The sequence below is a fragment of the Chionomys nivalis genome, chromosome 26 (genome assembly GCF_950005125.1).
Source record: "Chionomys nivalis chromosome 26, mChiNiv1.1, whole genome shotgun sequence".
Lineage (NCBI taxonomy): Eukaryota > Metazoa > Chordata > Mammalia > Rodentia > Cricetidae > Chionomys > Chionomys nivalis.
In genome coordinates this window covers 33,931,443-33,948,103 of record NC_080111.1, presented here as the reverse complement: position 1 = coordinate 33,948,103, position 16,661 = coordinate 33,931,443, and the positions used below count along the sequence as shown (strand labels likewise).

The window sequence follows — 16,661 nt, the reverse complement described above, 5'->3', positions numbered from 1 at the left end:
GAATTTCCGTCATTTGTGTTTTCTTTATTGCCTCTATTTCAGTCTTCAAGTCTTTTTTTTTTTTTTTTGACAAGGTTTCTCTGTAGCTTTGGAGCCTATCCTGGAACCAGCCCTTGTAGACCAGGCTGAACTCAAACTCACAGAGATCAACCTCCCTCTGCCTCCCAAGTGCTGGGAATAAATGCATGCACATCACCACTACCCAGCCCCAGTCTTTCAGTCTTTTAACTACTTTGCTTCACCTCTTTGATCATTTTTTCTTGGTTTCTTGGGTTTCTTTGAGAGATTTATTGATGTCTTCAAATTTTTTGTTTGTGTTTTCCTCAGTATCTTTAAGGGAATTTTCATTTCCTCATCATCCTCACAAAGTTACACTGAAAATCATTTACTCTTGCTTCTTCTGGATTAGGATGATCAAATCTTCCTGTTGTATGACCACTGGTTTCTGCTGTTACCATGTTGTTTTCTATGTTGTCGGCTGAATTCTGGCATTGGCACCCACCCATCTCATCCTTCAATGGGTGCCAGCAGTGTCTTTGCTTCTTGGTCCAATCTATAAAGTAGCTTATTTTTTTGAGAACTGTTCTTGGCCTAGTCTGTGTTTCAGAGAGCAATACCTCAGAGGTCTGTCTTTGCCATCTGTCTTGGCCTGCTCTTTTGGTCTGCTCTCCTGGGTCATTCTCTTGGTCTAGTCTGTGCAGTTCATTGAATGAACAACCTCCCAGAAAAGATCATGTACTTGAAGAAGTTTTTCTCCTTTGTTGCCTTTCTTTCAATTTCCTATGAACCTTTAGTAGGAAAGCCCTTTCTAGATGAAATGCCTCATTGTATGTGATGAGTCTCAATATCCTTAACTAATTTACTGACTTTTATGTCTACTGTGTTGTTGTTGGAATTAATCAGTCAGCTGCCCACTCATACTGAAATGTTTTATTATCATAATAGGCTTGATCTGTAAATCACATAAAATATAGAAGAAATAATTGCTGTTCAGTGCTAAGGAGTTTGGTAGCCTGTAGTTTTAATTGTTTTGTTTGGTTGTCTGAGTAACCTTTGCTGTGTAGCTCCAAATTCCTGAAAGTAAAGGGAGGGGGACTTCATTCATGACTTTATTTGTTTTTACGTTGTTGGGTGATGACTCTGGAATGTAGGCTTTTTACATGTCAAGCATATGCTCCTGTGCTCAGCTTCATACATATCTTGAATTTTAAATTTGACAGAGGGTATCATTCTGATTCCCAGGAATCCATGTATTCATGACATTAATTCTGCCTGAGCATTCTGAGTCATTGAATTGCAGGTGCATGAACTTCTTTCTGCTTGTTGTGCTTGCTGTTAATTTTTTACTCAATTTGACTATTTAATGTGTCTGCATGGATATGCATCATATGGGTACTCTGTCATCAGAGTGATCAAAGCTTCTCAGAAATTCTGAACTTGGAAAAATAAGTAGTTGTGATCCCCATGTAAGTACTGGCAATTGTGCCCACCTCTTTTTAAGACCAGAAAGAGCTCAGAAGTACTCAACCATATTTCCAAAACTGTGTTAATTTGTTATGCCCAACATTTATATAGCTAATGTTTTCACCTTTCAATTTGTAATTATTTTAAACATGAAAAAGCTTTTCATAAAAGGTTTTTGGTATTGCAGTTGAAAATAGGAAACTTTATGTCTGGAATATGAATACAGATCTGGAGTGAATGCATAATTCTTTGTAGGAAATTCAGTAAATATCTCTGAATTTTTTCAATCTGATTTGTGTGTTTCACTGATTTTTGCAATAGAGTTAGGGTCTTACTGTGTATTTCCGCCTGTTCTAAAAATGATTCCATAGACTTGGCTGGCATTCAACTCAGAGACAAAATATATACAACTATGCTTTCTGAGTGCTGTGCTTAAAGGCATGAGTCAATACACCCACTTTGCCAACTGTATTTTTCTTTTTTTGTAATTAGTATCTCTTCATATAATTTTCTCAGTGTACTATGTCCTGTTTATCGGTTTCCTTGGCTCTCTCTGTTAATAGGAAGTTCTTTTATAAGGTGATATCCATTCAAAGAGTAAAGAAATGACAGAGGTGACTCCTAACCAATTTCCTTCTAAAGTGATTATCTGTGTCATGTAATAATAGTGGGGAACACCAGAATTTTATGACTATAATGTCAAAGATGTATTGATTTACAATGTTGTTACCTTTCTGCTTTCCATTATAAACATGAATGAAATATTTTAGAGGGCAGTGACCTATGATGATGTGTATATCAACTTCACTCGAGAAGAGTGGAATTTGCTGGATCCTTCCCAGAAGAATCTCTACAAAGATGTGATGCTGGAGACTTACAGGAACTTCACTACTATAGGTAAAAATGAATTTCCTTCATGTTTCAAACTAAGGGGACAACTTTTTCTTGGTTAATAATGTTCTTCAGTAATTTATTTAAAAACAATAAGAATGAGTTGGATAAAGCAGTCATGGTTCTAAGGGTCCCTTAAGATAACAGCTTAAACATTGCACAATTTTCAATAACATAACATACATTTTCTGGTATTATATTTTAGAATGCATTTGGGAAGACCATAATACTGAAGAACATTGTCCATGTTATAGAAGACATGAAAGGTAATTTTCTTGTGCAAGCTTATAACAATGTGCCTCTGATGAAATTTTTCTTCATCCTGAAAGTTTTAGTCTAAAGCAACACTGTAAATAAGCACAGTTTTAAGTGCGCTGACAGGTATCAAATTCTCGCAAATCCATAAGTCATATATGTGAATATCATTTAAATGACCTTCTTTTAAGAAAGCAATGGCTAAATAAATCACCTTTTGAGGCATAACACCATGAGAGCTTTGTTGTAGATCTGCAAATAAATTTCTTTCTTACTACTCATAATACAAAAGGTATACACATTGAAGATGATAAGTATATATGCAAAACTCTGTAAAAAAACAATAGCCCATAGTAAATCTTGTATTACTCATACACCTCTTGTAACTGTGATAAGTTTAGTGATAGAAGCAGTTAGAGTTGAGTGATGTGGCAGTTGTACTGCAGAAACCCTGATATCTATACCACCAGTCTGTGAGGAACAGCAAGTCAAAACCTGAGAATTCAATGTGGAAATATCTTATTTGTTATTCTTCTTTAATATGTATACCACACATTATTCTTGATACAAGTGTATGAGCCTAGGGATATAGAGAGATGTAGCATACCACTCTCTGAGAACAATCAGATAACTAGTAGCCACATGTTGAGTATACTTGTTGAATTTGATTCAAGTATACTATTAATTGTTTTTCTACCATCATTGTTAATATGTGAACAAACTCACACTGCAAAAAAGCTGTATGAGCTCTACAATTGTGCAAATAGTTTTGGGTGTGCTAGTTGACATAGTATATTCCATATGATTCACAGTATAGGAGAATTCATGATTGTTAAAGCTCTGAGTTTATCCATTTCTCTTCACACATGTATAAAATATCCTATAGAAAAAAGTTTCAGTGAAGGTAAAATGGCAAGCCATAAGAGAAAGGAATTTACCATCGGAGGTATCTTCCAAGTTGCAAACAAGTGTTTAATTAGAAACAAAACGAGTTTAGACACAGTTATAAAAACTTAGTATCTGATTCCTCTTTATAGTTGGAATATATTATAATATTAATTCATACGAATGTCTAGGCACAACAATGTATTGAATGTGGTAAAGCTTTTATATGTGACAATTATCCTTGCAGGATTGAAAGAATTCAAGCTGGAGAAAAACTTTCAGTAGATATTCAACAAGGTGAACCCTTGACACATGTCAGTCACCTTAAATGGAATGAAAGAACACATACTGGAGAGAAACCCTATGCATGTAATCAGTGTGGTAAGGCCTTTTCAGCACACAGTACTCTTCAAACCCATAAAAGAACACATACTAGAGAGAAACATTTTGAATGTCCTCAGTGTGGTAAGGCCTTTGCATGGTACAGTGCTCTTCAATACCATGGAAGAACGCATACTGGAGAGAAACCCTATGAATGCAATCAGTGTGGTAGGGCCTTTGCACGGTACAGTGCTCTTCACTATCATGGAAGAACACATACTGGAGAGAAACCCTATGAATGTAACCAATGTGGCAAGGCCTTTGCATGTCACAGTCATCTTCAATCCCATAAGAGAACACACACAGGAGAGAAACCATATGAATGTAATCAGTGTGGTAAGGCCTTTTCACAACACAGTAATCTTCAAAGACATCAAAGAATACATACTGGAGAGAAACCATATGAATGTAATCAGTGTGGTAAGGCCTTTGCAACTAAGAGTAATCTTAAAAACCATCAAAGAACACATCTTGGAGAGAAATCATATGAATGTAATCAATGTGGTAAGGCCTTTGCATTTCAGGGAACTCTTCAACACCATCAAAGAACGCATACTGGCGAAAAGCCCTATGAATGTATTCAGTGTGGTAAGGCTTTTGCACGTCGTCATCATCTTCAATTGCATAAAAGAACACATACTGGAGAGAAACCTTTTGAATGTAATCAATGTGGTAAGGCCTTTGCAGCTCAGAGTAATCTTAAAAACCATAAAAGAACACATACTGGAGAGAAACCTTATGAGTGTACTCAGTGTGGTAAGACCTTTGCTCAATACAATCATCTTAAAAGCCATAAAAGAACACATACTGGAGATAAACCTTATGAATGTAATCAGTGTGGTAAGGCCTTTGCAATGACCATTCATCTTCAAAGGCATAAAAGAATACATACTGGTGAGAAACCCTATGAATGCAATCAGTGTGGTAAGGCCTTTGTACAACACAGTAATCTTCAAAGTCATCAAAGAACACACACTGGAGAAAAACCATATGAATGTAATCAGTGTGGTAAGGCCTTTGCAAAGAACAGTCATCTTCAAAGGTATAAAAATTCTCACCCTAGATAGAAACTCTGAATTTATTCAGTGTGAGAAGGCCTTTGTAGCACATAATCAACTTCAAAGTCATAAAATAACAGATACTGGAGAGAAACCCTATGAATGTAATCAGTGTGATACGAAATTTGTAGCTCACAGTAATCCTAGAAGGCATAAAAGATCTATCGTAGATAGAGATTCTTTGATTGTAATCAATGTTGTAAGGGCTTTGAACAACACAGTAATCTCTAAAGACATAAAAGAGCATACAAAAGAGAGAAACCCCATTGATGTATTCAGTGTGTAAAGCCTTTGCAGACGACAGTAATGTTCAAAGGCTTAAAAGAGTAAGAATCATTATGAATGTAATCAGTGTGATAAAGCCTTTTTATATCTTATTCATCATTAAATGCATAATCTCCTGTATGTGAGAACAACCATGATTGAAATCTATGTGGTAAATCCTTTGTCACAATCAACCATTCAGGAGAGAAAGTATGAATTTAATGAATGTAGGCTTCAAAAACATAAAAATATCATACTGCATTGAAACTCTGTGAATAAATTCAGTTTGCCAAGTAACCATTACTCTATTGTTTTAAATGTTTTATATTCTATTTAAATCAATTTTAAGACCAAAATTGAAACAAGCTCATAAAGAAGAAATTCTTATTCATGAAAAAAATGTTAATGAGTTTAAACATCACAGATTTCTTCAGGTTCAACATAAATTATTTTCATCATAGCCTTGCAGGAAGTAAATTATAAACCATGTTTAGTCAAGACTGATGGAGGAGATAATTGCATCGTGGTTTCTATTTTTAAACATTAGAGGTAGTCACTAGAGTGTTCTGTATGTGTGGCAAATTCATTTAGTGAAGTTTATTTTGTAGACTTTGTATTCCTTCTGTGACTTTTGTTCATATTCTGTTGTGCCTGCACCATATGATATGTATTTTTCTTCCGTAATGTATATAATGGAGCCCCTATCATATAATTTGCCCATTGGTTATTGAAATATCAGGCCATGTTTGATCACACATAAGGGTGGTGGATTGTGTTTTTCTGGTTTTGATTTTCATCTTTTTACAAATTTCATTGAAATTTTGTTGTTTGGTATTCATCTTACCATGGATGTCAGTAATGATTCAGGGATACATTTGAACTCATGATGCTCATTTGTCTTACTCTTGAGTACAAATCCAAGGATAGATGATGTACACCCAATGTACTGTGATTTTAAGAGAATTTAGCAATGTAAATGTTAAAATAACTGATAAAAATTATAAGAAACTTGAAATACCTCATGTGTGTATTCAATGAAGTACTTTCATTTATCTGATATGGATGTAATAATTTATGAAAATCAGCAAACATCTGTGTATGTAATTCCATAGTTTGATGTTCTATAGGAATTGAGGTAAGGTTTTTAGACTTGCTCACAACAGTACTTTCTCACTGAAACATTTCACTGGTGCTCAAATTCAATGTGAAAAAAAATTACAACAGTAAAATTTGTTCATTTTGAGGAGTAGACATTTATTTATAACACTTTCTCAGGACCAAAATTATACACCAGAAAATTGTCTCATTTCGTAAAGTTATAGTTCATTGCTGCCAAGTCTGATGACCTGGTATCTATCGCTGGCTTATATACAATACTTGTACAAATTTTCTCACATTTCTTCACTTCAGCAGTGACACAGATACACTTCTCTAAGAGTTCATTCATGAATAATATTTAAACCCAAAGAAGTGCCATTTAGGTCTTTTGTAGTCAAATGTCTCCATAGGATTAATCATTAGAACTCACATAGCAGAAGTAGATTATAGACCCCTGTTAGTTTTCCTGTCAGTGCTACATACACATCACGACACAGGTGTATTCACACAGTCACACTTCAAACATTTTTAAATGGATGGAATTAACAACACAATGCAAATAACCCATTGTTGAGAGCATGTGAAATGATTTGGTCATTTAAATTATAGAACTTCAAGAAACATTGCTATTCACCAGAACAATGATGTTGCTTTTTGTATATTATTTTATTATTTCTTTCTATGATTCAATGAGAAGTCCTTAAAACACATATTTCAACTGGACTTAAAGGTATATGGCTATAATTACAGCACACAGGAGTGTGGGTTGATTGATCTTAGTGAGGCCAGCTAGTTCCCCATAATAAATTCCTGGCCTCCATGGCTATGTGAAGGTATTCTGTCTCAAAAATTCCAAAAAAAGCCTATCTCAAATTATGGAACTTTTGCTAATAAAATCAGGCTGGACTCAGACTGATTTCAATGAACTTTTTTTTTTTAATCTTCACTTACATAAAAAAGAACTGTAATAGCAATAATCATAAACAGTATTGAAATTTCATTTACATTCAGTCCATGAAATCATTTGACAACCATCTAGAGGACATTGAGATTCTTCAAGTGCTATGAGACAGAAGGAACCATGGGACATCTTCACCTTCAGCTTTATAATGACACATGTGGGAACAGGAGAGTTGTCTCAGGATCCTTTTTGGTACCTAAGCTCAAGTTGTGGCACCACATCTGATTGATCAGAACTCCCTGTCATTGCAGACATTGAAGATCTGGTGTCCTATTCTGGTCTCCTAGGGCACCAGATATGCAAATGCTGAAAGGACATGTATGTATTTGACTCTTTATTTTAGTAGGTATTTTTGTTTGCCTCATATTTTAGAAAAGAATGAAATTGAATTTAGATGTAAATGTTTGACCAGTGAATATACCAAAGGTATCCCAGGTACCAGTGGTGACCAGAAGATGATGTCTAATCCCCTGCGACTGGAGTTACAGACAGTTGTGGGTAGTAAATCTCAATGTTAGGCCCTGTGGATGAGTCTTCAGTGATCTAGGTGCTGAGTCTTCTTTTCAGCCTCATGAACATGTCACTAATAACAGTGATGTGGAAAAGGCTGGTATAATAAGTTCATCTTTTACTCAGCCTTGATGACCCAGAAGAAATAAAAAATCGATAGCACCAGAAACTAACTTAGACTTGGTTCTTTTTGAATTTCTGATCATCATGCATTATTAAAAAGATAGTTTTGCTTTGTGAATCTCCATCTGCCTAAGTGGTTAGACATGCCTTCTCATGTCCCATTTTTCATTTGTTAGTTTTTTGTTTTGTTTCATTTTTCAAGACAGGATTACTCTGTAGCTTTGGATCCTGTCCTGAAACTAGCTCTTGCAGACTAGGATGGTCGTGAAGTCACAGAGATCACCTGCCTCTGCCTCATGAATGCTGGGATTACAGTTATGCATCACTACCGCCTGGGTTATCCCATCCCATTTTAAATTGTTCACAGTATAACCCTGGCCTTGACTCCAAAACAGACTTCAAGATGATAACTTATGTGGAATGCAAAATCTATTCCAGCCTGGCTCTTCATTTTAAAATTAACTACCCCAGATGCCTGGTGCTATTAAAGATTTTGTTTATCATACTTTTAAGTTTGTGGAATGATTTATGCAGATGAAGGCATATTATTCTTGAACATCAATATCTCCAGTTTGTAACAAAATTTTTCTGAACCAAAAGTTTTTATGTTGGATCATGTGGCATTGATCTCACTCCATTGTTCCCCGGAAATAAGCTTGTTCTCCTCATGATTAAACCAACTAAATTCTTAGGTTAAAGAACTCAATCATCACTCAGTTATAAAATTACAAATTTGAGTCATGTATTCAAGGGTCCATTTCAGTAATAGAAATAGGATTTGTGTGTGCAGCATGGTTTTTACCTTCATACCGTAATAGGTGGAATAGTTTACTATGTACACTATAGGGGAAACAGTGAAGGCAAACAGTTGTAGAGTCACCATTATGAAATACAGTATGATTCTAGATGGTTATGGGGTTTTGTTTTTCCCAGCGTGTATTGATTCGTGCCATATAAATGAAATCAGGCCAGATTTCTGTATACAATGTGGAGGTAAATAGAACCAACCAATAAATATGGAAATTCTAAGGAGCTCTCATATACAGATATGTTCTATCTTGCTCTCATTGTTACATCCATTAGCTGTAACTGCATATTTCAGGTGACAGGTCTCAGCAGCTAACATTACATATAAGCGCAAGGTAAATTAATATCTTATGAATGCCATTCCCTCTGCCAGGGAATGATTTTCTCTTTTGCAAAGTCAATTTACCTATGTGTTTTTTTTTTCAGTTATATTTGTTTTTTAAAAATAATTATGAGTTTCAGTTTTTAAATTTGAATTCCTTTAAATTTATCCTTGTTCTACTTTCTTATTTCTTTCTGTTCCCAATTGCTTCTAGGTCATTAAGAATTTCTTCCTTGTTTTCTTAAGTTATGTTGATTATTTATTTCTGTTCAGAGCAATGTCTTCTGTAGCTTAGGCTTGTCTTACAGTGAGCAGTTTGATAATTCCTTTGAACTCATAATCCTGCTTCTGCTGCCCAGTGCCAGAAAGAAAGCCCTGCAACTGCTTCAAGCATGGGCCTTACCTGAGCAGTGAGAAGGAAAAATAGACCAGTAAATGAGTGTGCTCCTTTGTAAGAATTGAGTTCAATGGCCAAATGTAAAACATATGTAGTCCCAGCAGAAAAAGGCATAGACAAGAAGGAGCATAAATACTTCCCTCTTTTGAAAGTAGTGTATATTAGAAATAAGTAGTTAAGTTGATTAATTGAAGTGTAATCTGAAATAGTATTATCACTAAAATTCCAGAGTAAGATATTGGGGTAAAACTGAGAGAACAAAGAAGTAACCAAGCAGCCACATTAAAAATAAGGAGTTAACTTCATTGATTAAAGCATGATCCTAATTAGTATTTTTAATAAAATTCCTGAGTCAGATATTGGGAAAAATCTGACAGAACAGAGAAGAAATCCATCAGCCAAATTCACTTTTTAGCTGTCCAAATCCTTGGACCAAATGGGGGATGAGACCCTGTCCCCATCCATCTTATATTCCTGTCTTAATCTCCCAAATGCTGGAATTAAAGGGACGAGCCACGTCCTGCCAGATCCTGTGGTCCACTAGTGATTACCCCCCACCTTTAATATCCAGGCAAGCTTTATTTGTTGGAACAAACACAAACTATTATGTAGTAATTGATAAATGTCCAGACTGGTCATTTCTCACATCTACAGACAAGGAAATTGAGAATGTGGATAAAGTTTGGAACTTATTATGGAACCAAATTATAGAAGATATACTAATTTGAACAAAATATAACTGGATAAAATGATATGGCCCTGCCAAAAGAACTGTTATTTTATAGGTTTAAGATGAACATTCTGAGAGAAAGTGACTGAAACTTGGTGTGCTCTATTATAAAATTTTTGACTCTGGAGCATATGGCCATAAAGCCTATTTCAACTTTTTAAAATAATTTTTGTGGATAACAATTCCCTAATTTCCATCTTCCTTATCCTTCTTCTAAGCTTTTTCATACACTCTTCATTGTTTTCTAATTTATGGCCTCCTTTTGCTTTAACAGCAGTTACTGTGTAAATGTGACCTTTCTTTGGCAGAATAATTTATGAGTTATGACGCATGGACTTGTCTGCACTGGACATCAAATATGTAAAGAAACATGCACACAAGGAACACTGTATCTTGGAGGAGGAACAGGAAGTGCACTGAGAGACTGGAAGAGTTCCTATTAAAAACCAATTTCCTTAATGAGAGTCTTGTCTTCCCCTAGGGTGGAAGGCCATAGCTGGGAAGGCCTGTGCAGTCTAATCTTTGACCTCTGCTCTGCTAGTAGGTGGGCTGCTATTATCCTGAGGCCCAGCAGGGTGATAGTAAGGGACACAATTGGGAGGTAGATTTGGGGATTATTCTAGTTTTCTCCTCTTATGATGCTCTGGGGAAATGTGAGTGAGACCATAAGTCATTGCATGGGAAGTGGAGGTACATTGCCTTCTGAATAGGAAGAGTAGGTTGGCTGGGCTGTCAGATCTTCTGGGAGTTTGTTGACTCCCATATGATAGACTGTGGTTCTGTTCATTCATGTGTTGATTTAGGCCATCCACACAGGACTCTAAACATTCTTGAGTGTGTATTTGGAAAATAATGCACAGAGACACAGAAAGAAGACTGCAGTATAGTATAGTATAGTATAGTATAGTATAGTATAGTATAGTATAGTATAGTGACAAAAAATACATTGTTATTTTCACCTGAAAGTTTCAACACTCAGTATGATTTAAATGAGAAAACAAACATTGAAAATAATGCATGTTCCAGAATTTAACAATGAATCTGAATGTGACATGAGATTGTGCAGTATCAAGGGAAATAAACTCTGATAGCAATAGGTTAGGATTTCCCACAGATATTAACTAATTAAATAACAACATGTTGCACTGTTATAGTTGATGTAAAATTACACATATTTAGTGTATGTATTTTGATACATTTGGACATAATACTCCCATAGGCCAGCACCATTACCACAGGGGACAGTAAAGTGTCATGCCCAGACATTCTCTTTATATCCATGTGTTTATGTGTCTTCACTATATACAGAGTAGTACTCATAAAATGATATAAATTATTATAGATCCCAGCAATATCCTCATTATTGTTTCCATATTATTGAAATTAGAATTAAGAATTATTGTATTCTCATGCTTATGGCAGCTATATTCATGGTGTTCTAAATATAAAAACAACCTAAATGTTCACTTCTAGAAAAGAAGTGTTGTCTCATGAGGCCAATGTGCTAGAAAATGAATGAGGATGATAGCAATGGTCAAAAGAACTGTCACAGTCAGTACTGTGTCCATCATAAAATAAAATGTAATTACAGCTTATGGTATGTCAACCCACCTATTTCTCTCATCTGTTTTAATCACTATTTTGCTCTCATAAATCACATGTAAGTGAGAGCTACAGCAATAAAAAAAATGAAGAGCCGATATAATTAATCTAACTAAGGTAGCAATGAAAAATTAAGGTCAAAAAATGAATCTAGCTGAGGTAATCACTTTTAAAGGGTTTTTCTAATGTTCATTTAGTTGGTATGAGGAGAACAAAAATATCAAGCTTTTTAAAGCAAGGGTTGTTTTGGAGAAGAGAGGAAAATATGGTATTATGGCATAAAAATGCCAAAAAATTGCTTTATTTGATTAGGTGGAGAACTTTTTGCCAATGAGTCATACTACACAAAAACTAAAATTAAAGTGAAGAAATAAACTGCCTTGTTTTGTTTGAAGTTAAACAATGACAATACATGGTAGTTTGACAAAAATGGGATAATCTTAGACAATTGAATGTTTTCTTTTCTTGAAATAAATCACCTTAGACAGTAACACTTTCATTTTTGCTTTGCGTATTACTTATGTTTTCATATTATTTAAATAGTTACTCAAATGGTATTGCTCCTTAAAGAGAAGCAAGAGCATTCTTTTGGAATTAAATGAACAGGGATCTCTGTAATATTCCACAATTCAAACTAGTGGAAGAGAACACAAGCAAATGGCCTGTTTGTTTTCTGTATGATTTAACTTTTACATTGCGGAATTGTGCAGAGATATAACATTCCCCATGTTTAATAAACAACATGTTTCAGCTGATTGCATTTCCACCTACATTTAAATCTTTTGCAGTATTCCACTTGAAGCTTTCTTAAGCAGTCATGTCAGACTACCAGCTGATTTGCAAGCCTTTGCAAATTCTTGCTGTCTTTCCTCAATCTGTTGCTTTCCAGAGTGCTTCTACTTAATGAATGTTTTTATATGCACAAGTACATTTTATGTTACATTGTGAGGACTAGTGAAATCATTTCTTTCATGTGCACACATTCTTGGACATATGCACTTGTTCATTCATGTGCCACAAAGACCAGCAAGAACAACCACATTGTTTTCATTTATTGGTGGCACCACCTAGGGTCTACAGTAAAAACATTACTTTTGTATGCATACACATCACAAATTTCTCATATCCTGAATTTTGTTTATAGACCTCAATTAACCATCATGCATTTAACTAATTCATCATTCTGAACTATCAATAAATTTGACACCAATTAAAATTGGGAAAAAATATTTCAAATTACAAGTCCACAATCATATTTGGGCCAAGAACTTTGTGGCAAATTTCTATAGGGTCTAGTGCATGGTAACAAAGTAGATCTGTGGACTGACTAAGAAAGGACATTTCAGGGAAGGAGTTGGAGGTAATTCCCAGTAATGCTTCCCGGAAACTATTCAAGAGGCAGCCATGTTGAATAACAGACAGAGGTGGGCTGGAGCCACAAACAAATGTATGACCTTGACACTTCTGGGTGTCTGTCCTAGACAATCAAATCAAGGTTCCACACATTCTTTGATTTACAGAAATACAGGGAAAGCAGCCAGAAGGTGTCTGACCTGTGCTCTCAGGTCAGATAGAGAAAGAAGACACACAAACAGTAAACTTAGGAACTCTTAAGAGAGCTGCTTGATTTGTTGCTAATGTTGAGTCATGAAGTCCTTGGTTGAAGGAGTCAAGCCTCTTGTCACTGCTAGAAAACATAGCCCACAAAAGAAAAGGCATTACAAAGATGCTGCATTTGACTATGTTTTGGGGTCTTTAGAATTTTTTCCAAGTTATTTCAGATTTTATGTGAAAATTTGGCTACACATTGGAATGCCATTTGTGAACAGACATTTTTTTCCCTAACTGACACCTCAAGATTATCACACAGAAGCTTTTAAGATTTTAAGAATTGAAAATGTTTACCCAAAGATCATAGTTATTACTAACCTGCTCTTACATTTTAAGTTAACCCATATTCCCCATTTAGTATCTTTTACTGGTAAAACATTTATCAGCATGGCACATTGATGTCATGCTCCCAATGCGTCATGCCCAGCTTCTGGTCAGTGTTTTATTCAACCAATTTGAGTGACAAATCTTTAGAGTATACAATAAAATTACTTGGAAATGGGATTTGGCTTACTAAATATTCAAAATGTGGATACTCATGAAACAATGACTTCATTTTTATGTAAAACCTACCCAATATCTGGGAATGTTCATATTATAAATATAAATTAGCATAAATAAGCATTTGGAAAGCTACACAAGCAAAGTTAGTAATGTAGTGTATGTATATGTATATACCAGTGTATATTTTTTGTGTGTATGATTGTGCATGAGTGTGTATATATATATTTGGAGAGATTATGTGTGTGATTGTGTATGCATGTGCATATATGTGTGGAAGACAGAGGAGAAACTCTGATTTTACCAAACTTATCTGTTATTGTCTTTTGAGATGGGGTTTGTGATTGTTTTATAACTTTCCAAGTAGACTAGGCTACCTGCCAAACAAGCCCTAGATACCCATTATTCTCCATGTCACAGTACTATGTAAAAAGTCCTTGTGACCATACTTCTTTTTCTCTTCAGCATGAATTCTGAGCCTCAAATTGAGTTCCTTAAGCTCACAAGACAAGCTCACCCGTCTTCTCAGCCCCACTCAATTCCAGGTTTTTTGTCCTCACTGTTTGGTTTTGGTTTAACCTAGAGTCTGGGTCCCCAAGTGCTGTATAACATGTGTATGTGAAGTTCAGAAGTTGATATGAAGGGGATTCCTCAATCTGTCTCTTTATCTCCATCTCTCTTTCTCTGTCTCTCTCTCTTTATCTATATCCCATTTTGAGACAGGATCTAACACTGGAGTTCTCTGATTCTCCTACTCTAGCTAATCCACAAATCTCAGGGATCTTCTTTTCTATATCTTACCTTAGCCGGGATCACAGGCATAGCCATCCACAACTTGACATTTTATATGGGTACAGGGAATACAAAATCAAGCACCGAATTCTTACACACAGTTCTTTAACACCCAAACCTCCACAGATATTTCCTAAAAAGCATGGTATAAAAACAATGTGAACAGATGGTTAGATATTAGATAAACAGATTGATATATGATAAGACAAACATTAAATACCTAATAATTATGAAGTCTAAATGTGGAGTTTAGGAATGTTTTGCCATTGTTACATTTTGAACATGAAATTTGCTCATGGATTATGTGCTTAATAACTGGTTTCCCAGATGGTATCACCATTTGGGGATTGTGGGATCATTTTAGTCTAGGTGCAGGAATAGATCACTGGAGATATGACTTGAAAGTTAAATATTTCCCTGGTCTTTTCTGTATTCCTTATGCTTTCTGATCCCCATGTCATAAGGAAATTCCTCAACAACCTGATCCAGCCACTGTGATTTTTCCCCAAGGGCACAGGACTAAGCAACTGTGAACAGTTGTACCCAGAAGAAATCTACACCTCTACTGGCCCTTCCACAAGACTAATTAATTGATTAGCACTTCAGTGACTGTGGAGCAGTTTGAATGATATAGGATCAGAGCATAATTCTACTTCACAGTTGATTATCTTTTACATTTGATTATTTGATTATGTTTTGCACCTTTAATAGCCATTTGTCTTGTGTTCTATTTTGTGTAGAGACACAAGATCTGTGGTAATTCTTTTATAAAATTTTATAAAAGAACATTTAAGCCTGGCGGTGGTGGCACACGCCTTAAATCCAGCACTCAGGAGGCAGAGGCAGGCAGATCTCTGTGAGTTCGAGACCAGCCTGGTCTACAAGAGCTAGTTTCAAGACAGGCTCCAAAACCACAGAGAAACCCTGTCTCAAAAAACCAAAAAAAAAAGAACATTTAATTGAGAGTTGTTTACACTTTCAGACATTTAGTCTATTATTGTCATGGTGGGAAAAATGGAAGCACGTAGGTAGCCAGCGTGCTACAGAAGATGTTGAGATTTCTATGTCCAGATCTGCAGCCAGAAGGAAAATACAGACCCTGGACCTGGGTGGGGCTCTTAAAACTCAAAGCCAACTACTAGTGACATACTTCCTCTAACAAGGCCAAACCCACTCTAACAACATCATACCTATTGCCTCCCATTCACTGCCAATCCTTGGTAGAACTAAGTATTCAAATATATAAACCAATTGAGAAATTTTTACTTAAACAAACCATGATATTCTTTATCCACCATTATGTCTCACTTAACATCCTTTAATTGTAAATAGAAATCTTTGGAATGTACTAGTTTACAAACCCTTATTTCTACCAATCCAATGGCCTATACCAGAGGTCTCCAAAGTATTATCTAACACACATGACTCATAACCACAGTTTCACCAAAGTATTTAAAAATTATCTTAATGTATGTCCTTTCTTCTGTTTTGACAAACCTTCATAAAACTTACATTTCTGCAGAAGGAAATGTGGTGAACCTGTACCTGGGAAACTGATCATATTTTTCTCTAGAATGAACCATCTCTTATCTTTTTCATGGTGGGGTTGTGTTTCTGCATTGACATGATCAATGACTGGACCTAATGAACCACTGCTCACTTTCTGTCCTTGAGTTGTTCTCAAGGGTATCTTAGTCACAGCCTCTGTAAATGAACCAACACAGCTATTTATTGTAGATTTATCTTAAGGTGTTTATTTTATATTTGAAAAGTTTCATGCATACACAAAAGAGAAAGAAATGAAAGAATGAGGAAGAAAGAAAGCAAAGGGAAACTAAAAGAATATATGTAACTTTTGAAAAGTGGATAGGCAAGGAGAAACTTCTTATGTTCTCCAATATTGCAGCTCTTAACTACATGATCATTAAGGAGACAGCTTGATTGAGTTGAGATTCTTTAAGTACTGTGTGCCCTCTTTACTCCAAAGCTTCATAATCAAAGTTAGTACA

At 35.4% G+C, this 16,661-nt stretch overlaps 1 protein-coding gene across 1 annotated transcript; it reads left to right on the top strand.

The window, feature by feature from the left end:
- Positions 1-709: 709 nt before the first annotated feature.
- LOC130866836 (zinc finger protein 120-like) lies at positions 710-4,883 on the top strand (the record flags this gene model as incomplete). Its single annotated transcript, XM_057758457.1, has 4 exons — positions 710-793; positions 2,235-2,361; positions 2,561-2,621; positions 4,088-4,883. Coding segments are annotated over exons 1-4 (1,068 nt in total), but the record flags the coding sequence as incomplete, so codon positions are not given.
- Positions 4,884-16,661: the final 11,778 nt, after the last annotated feature.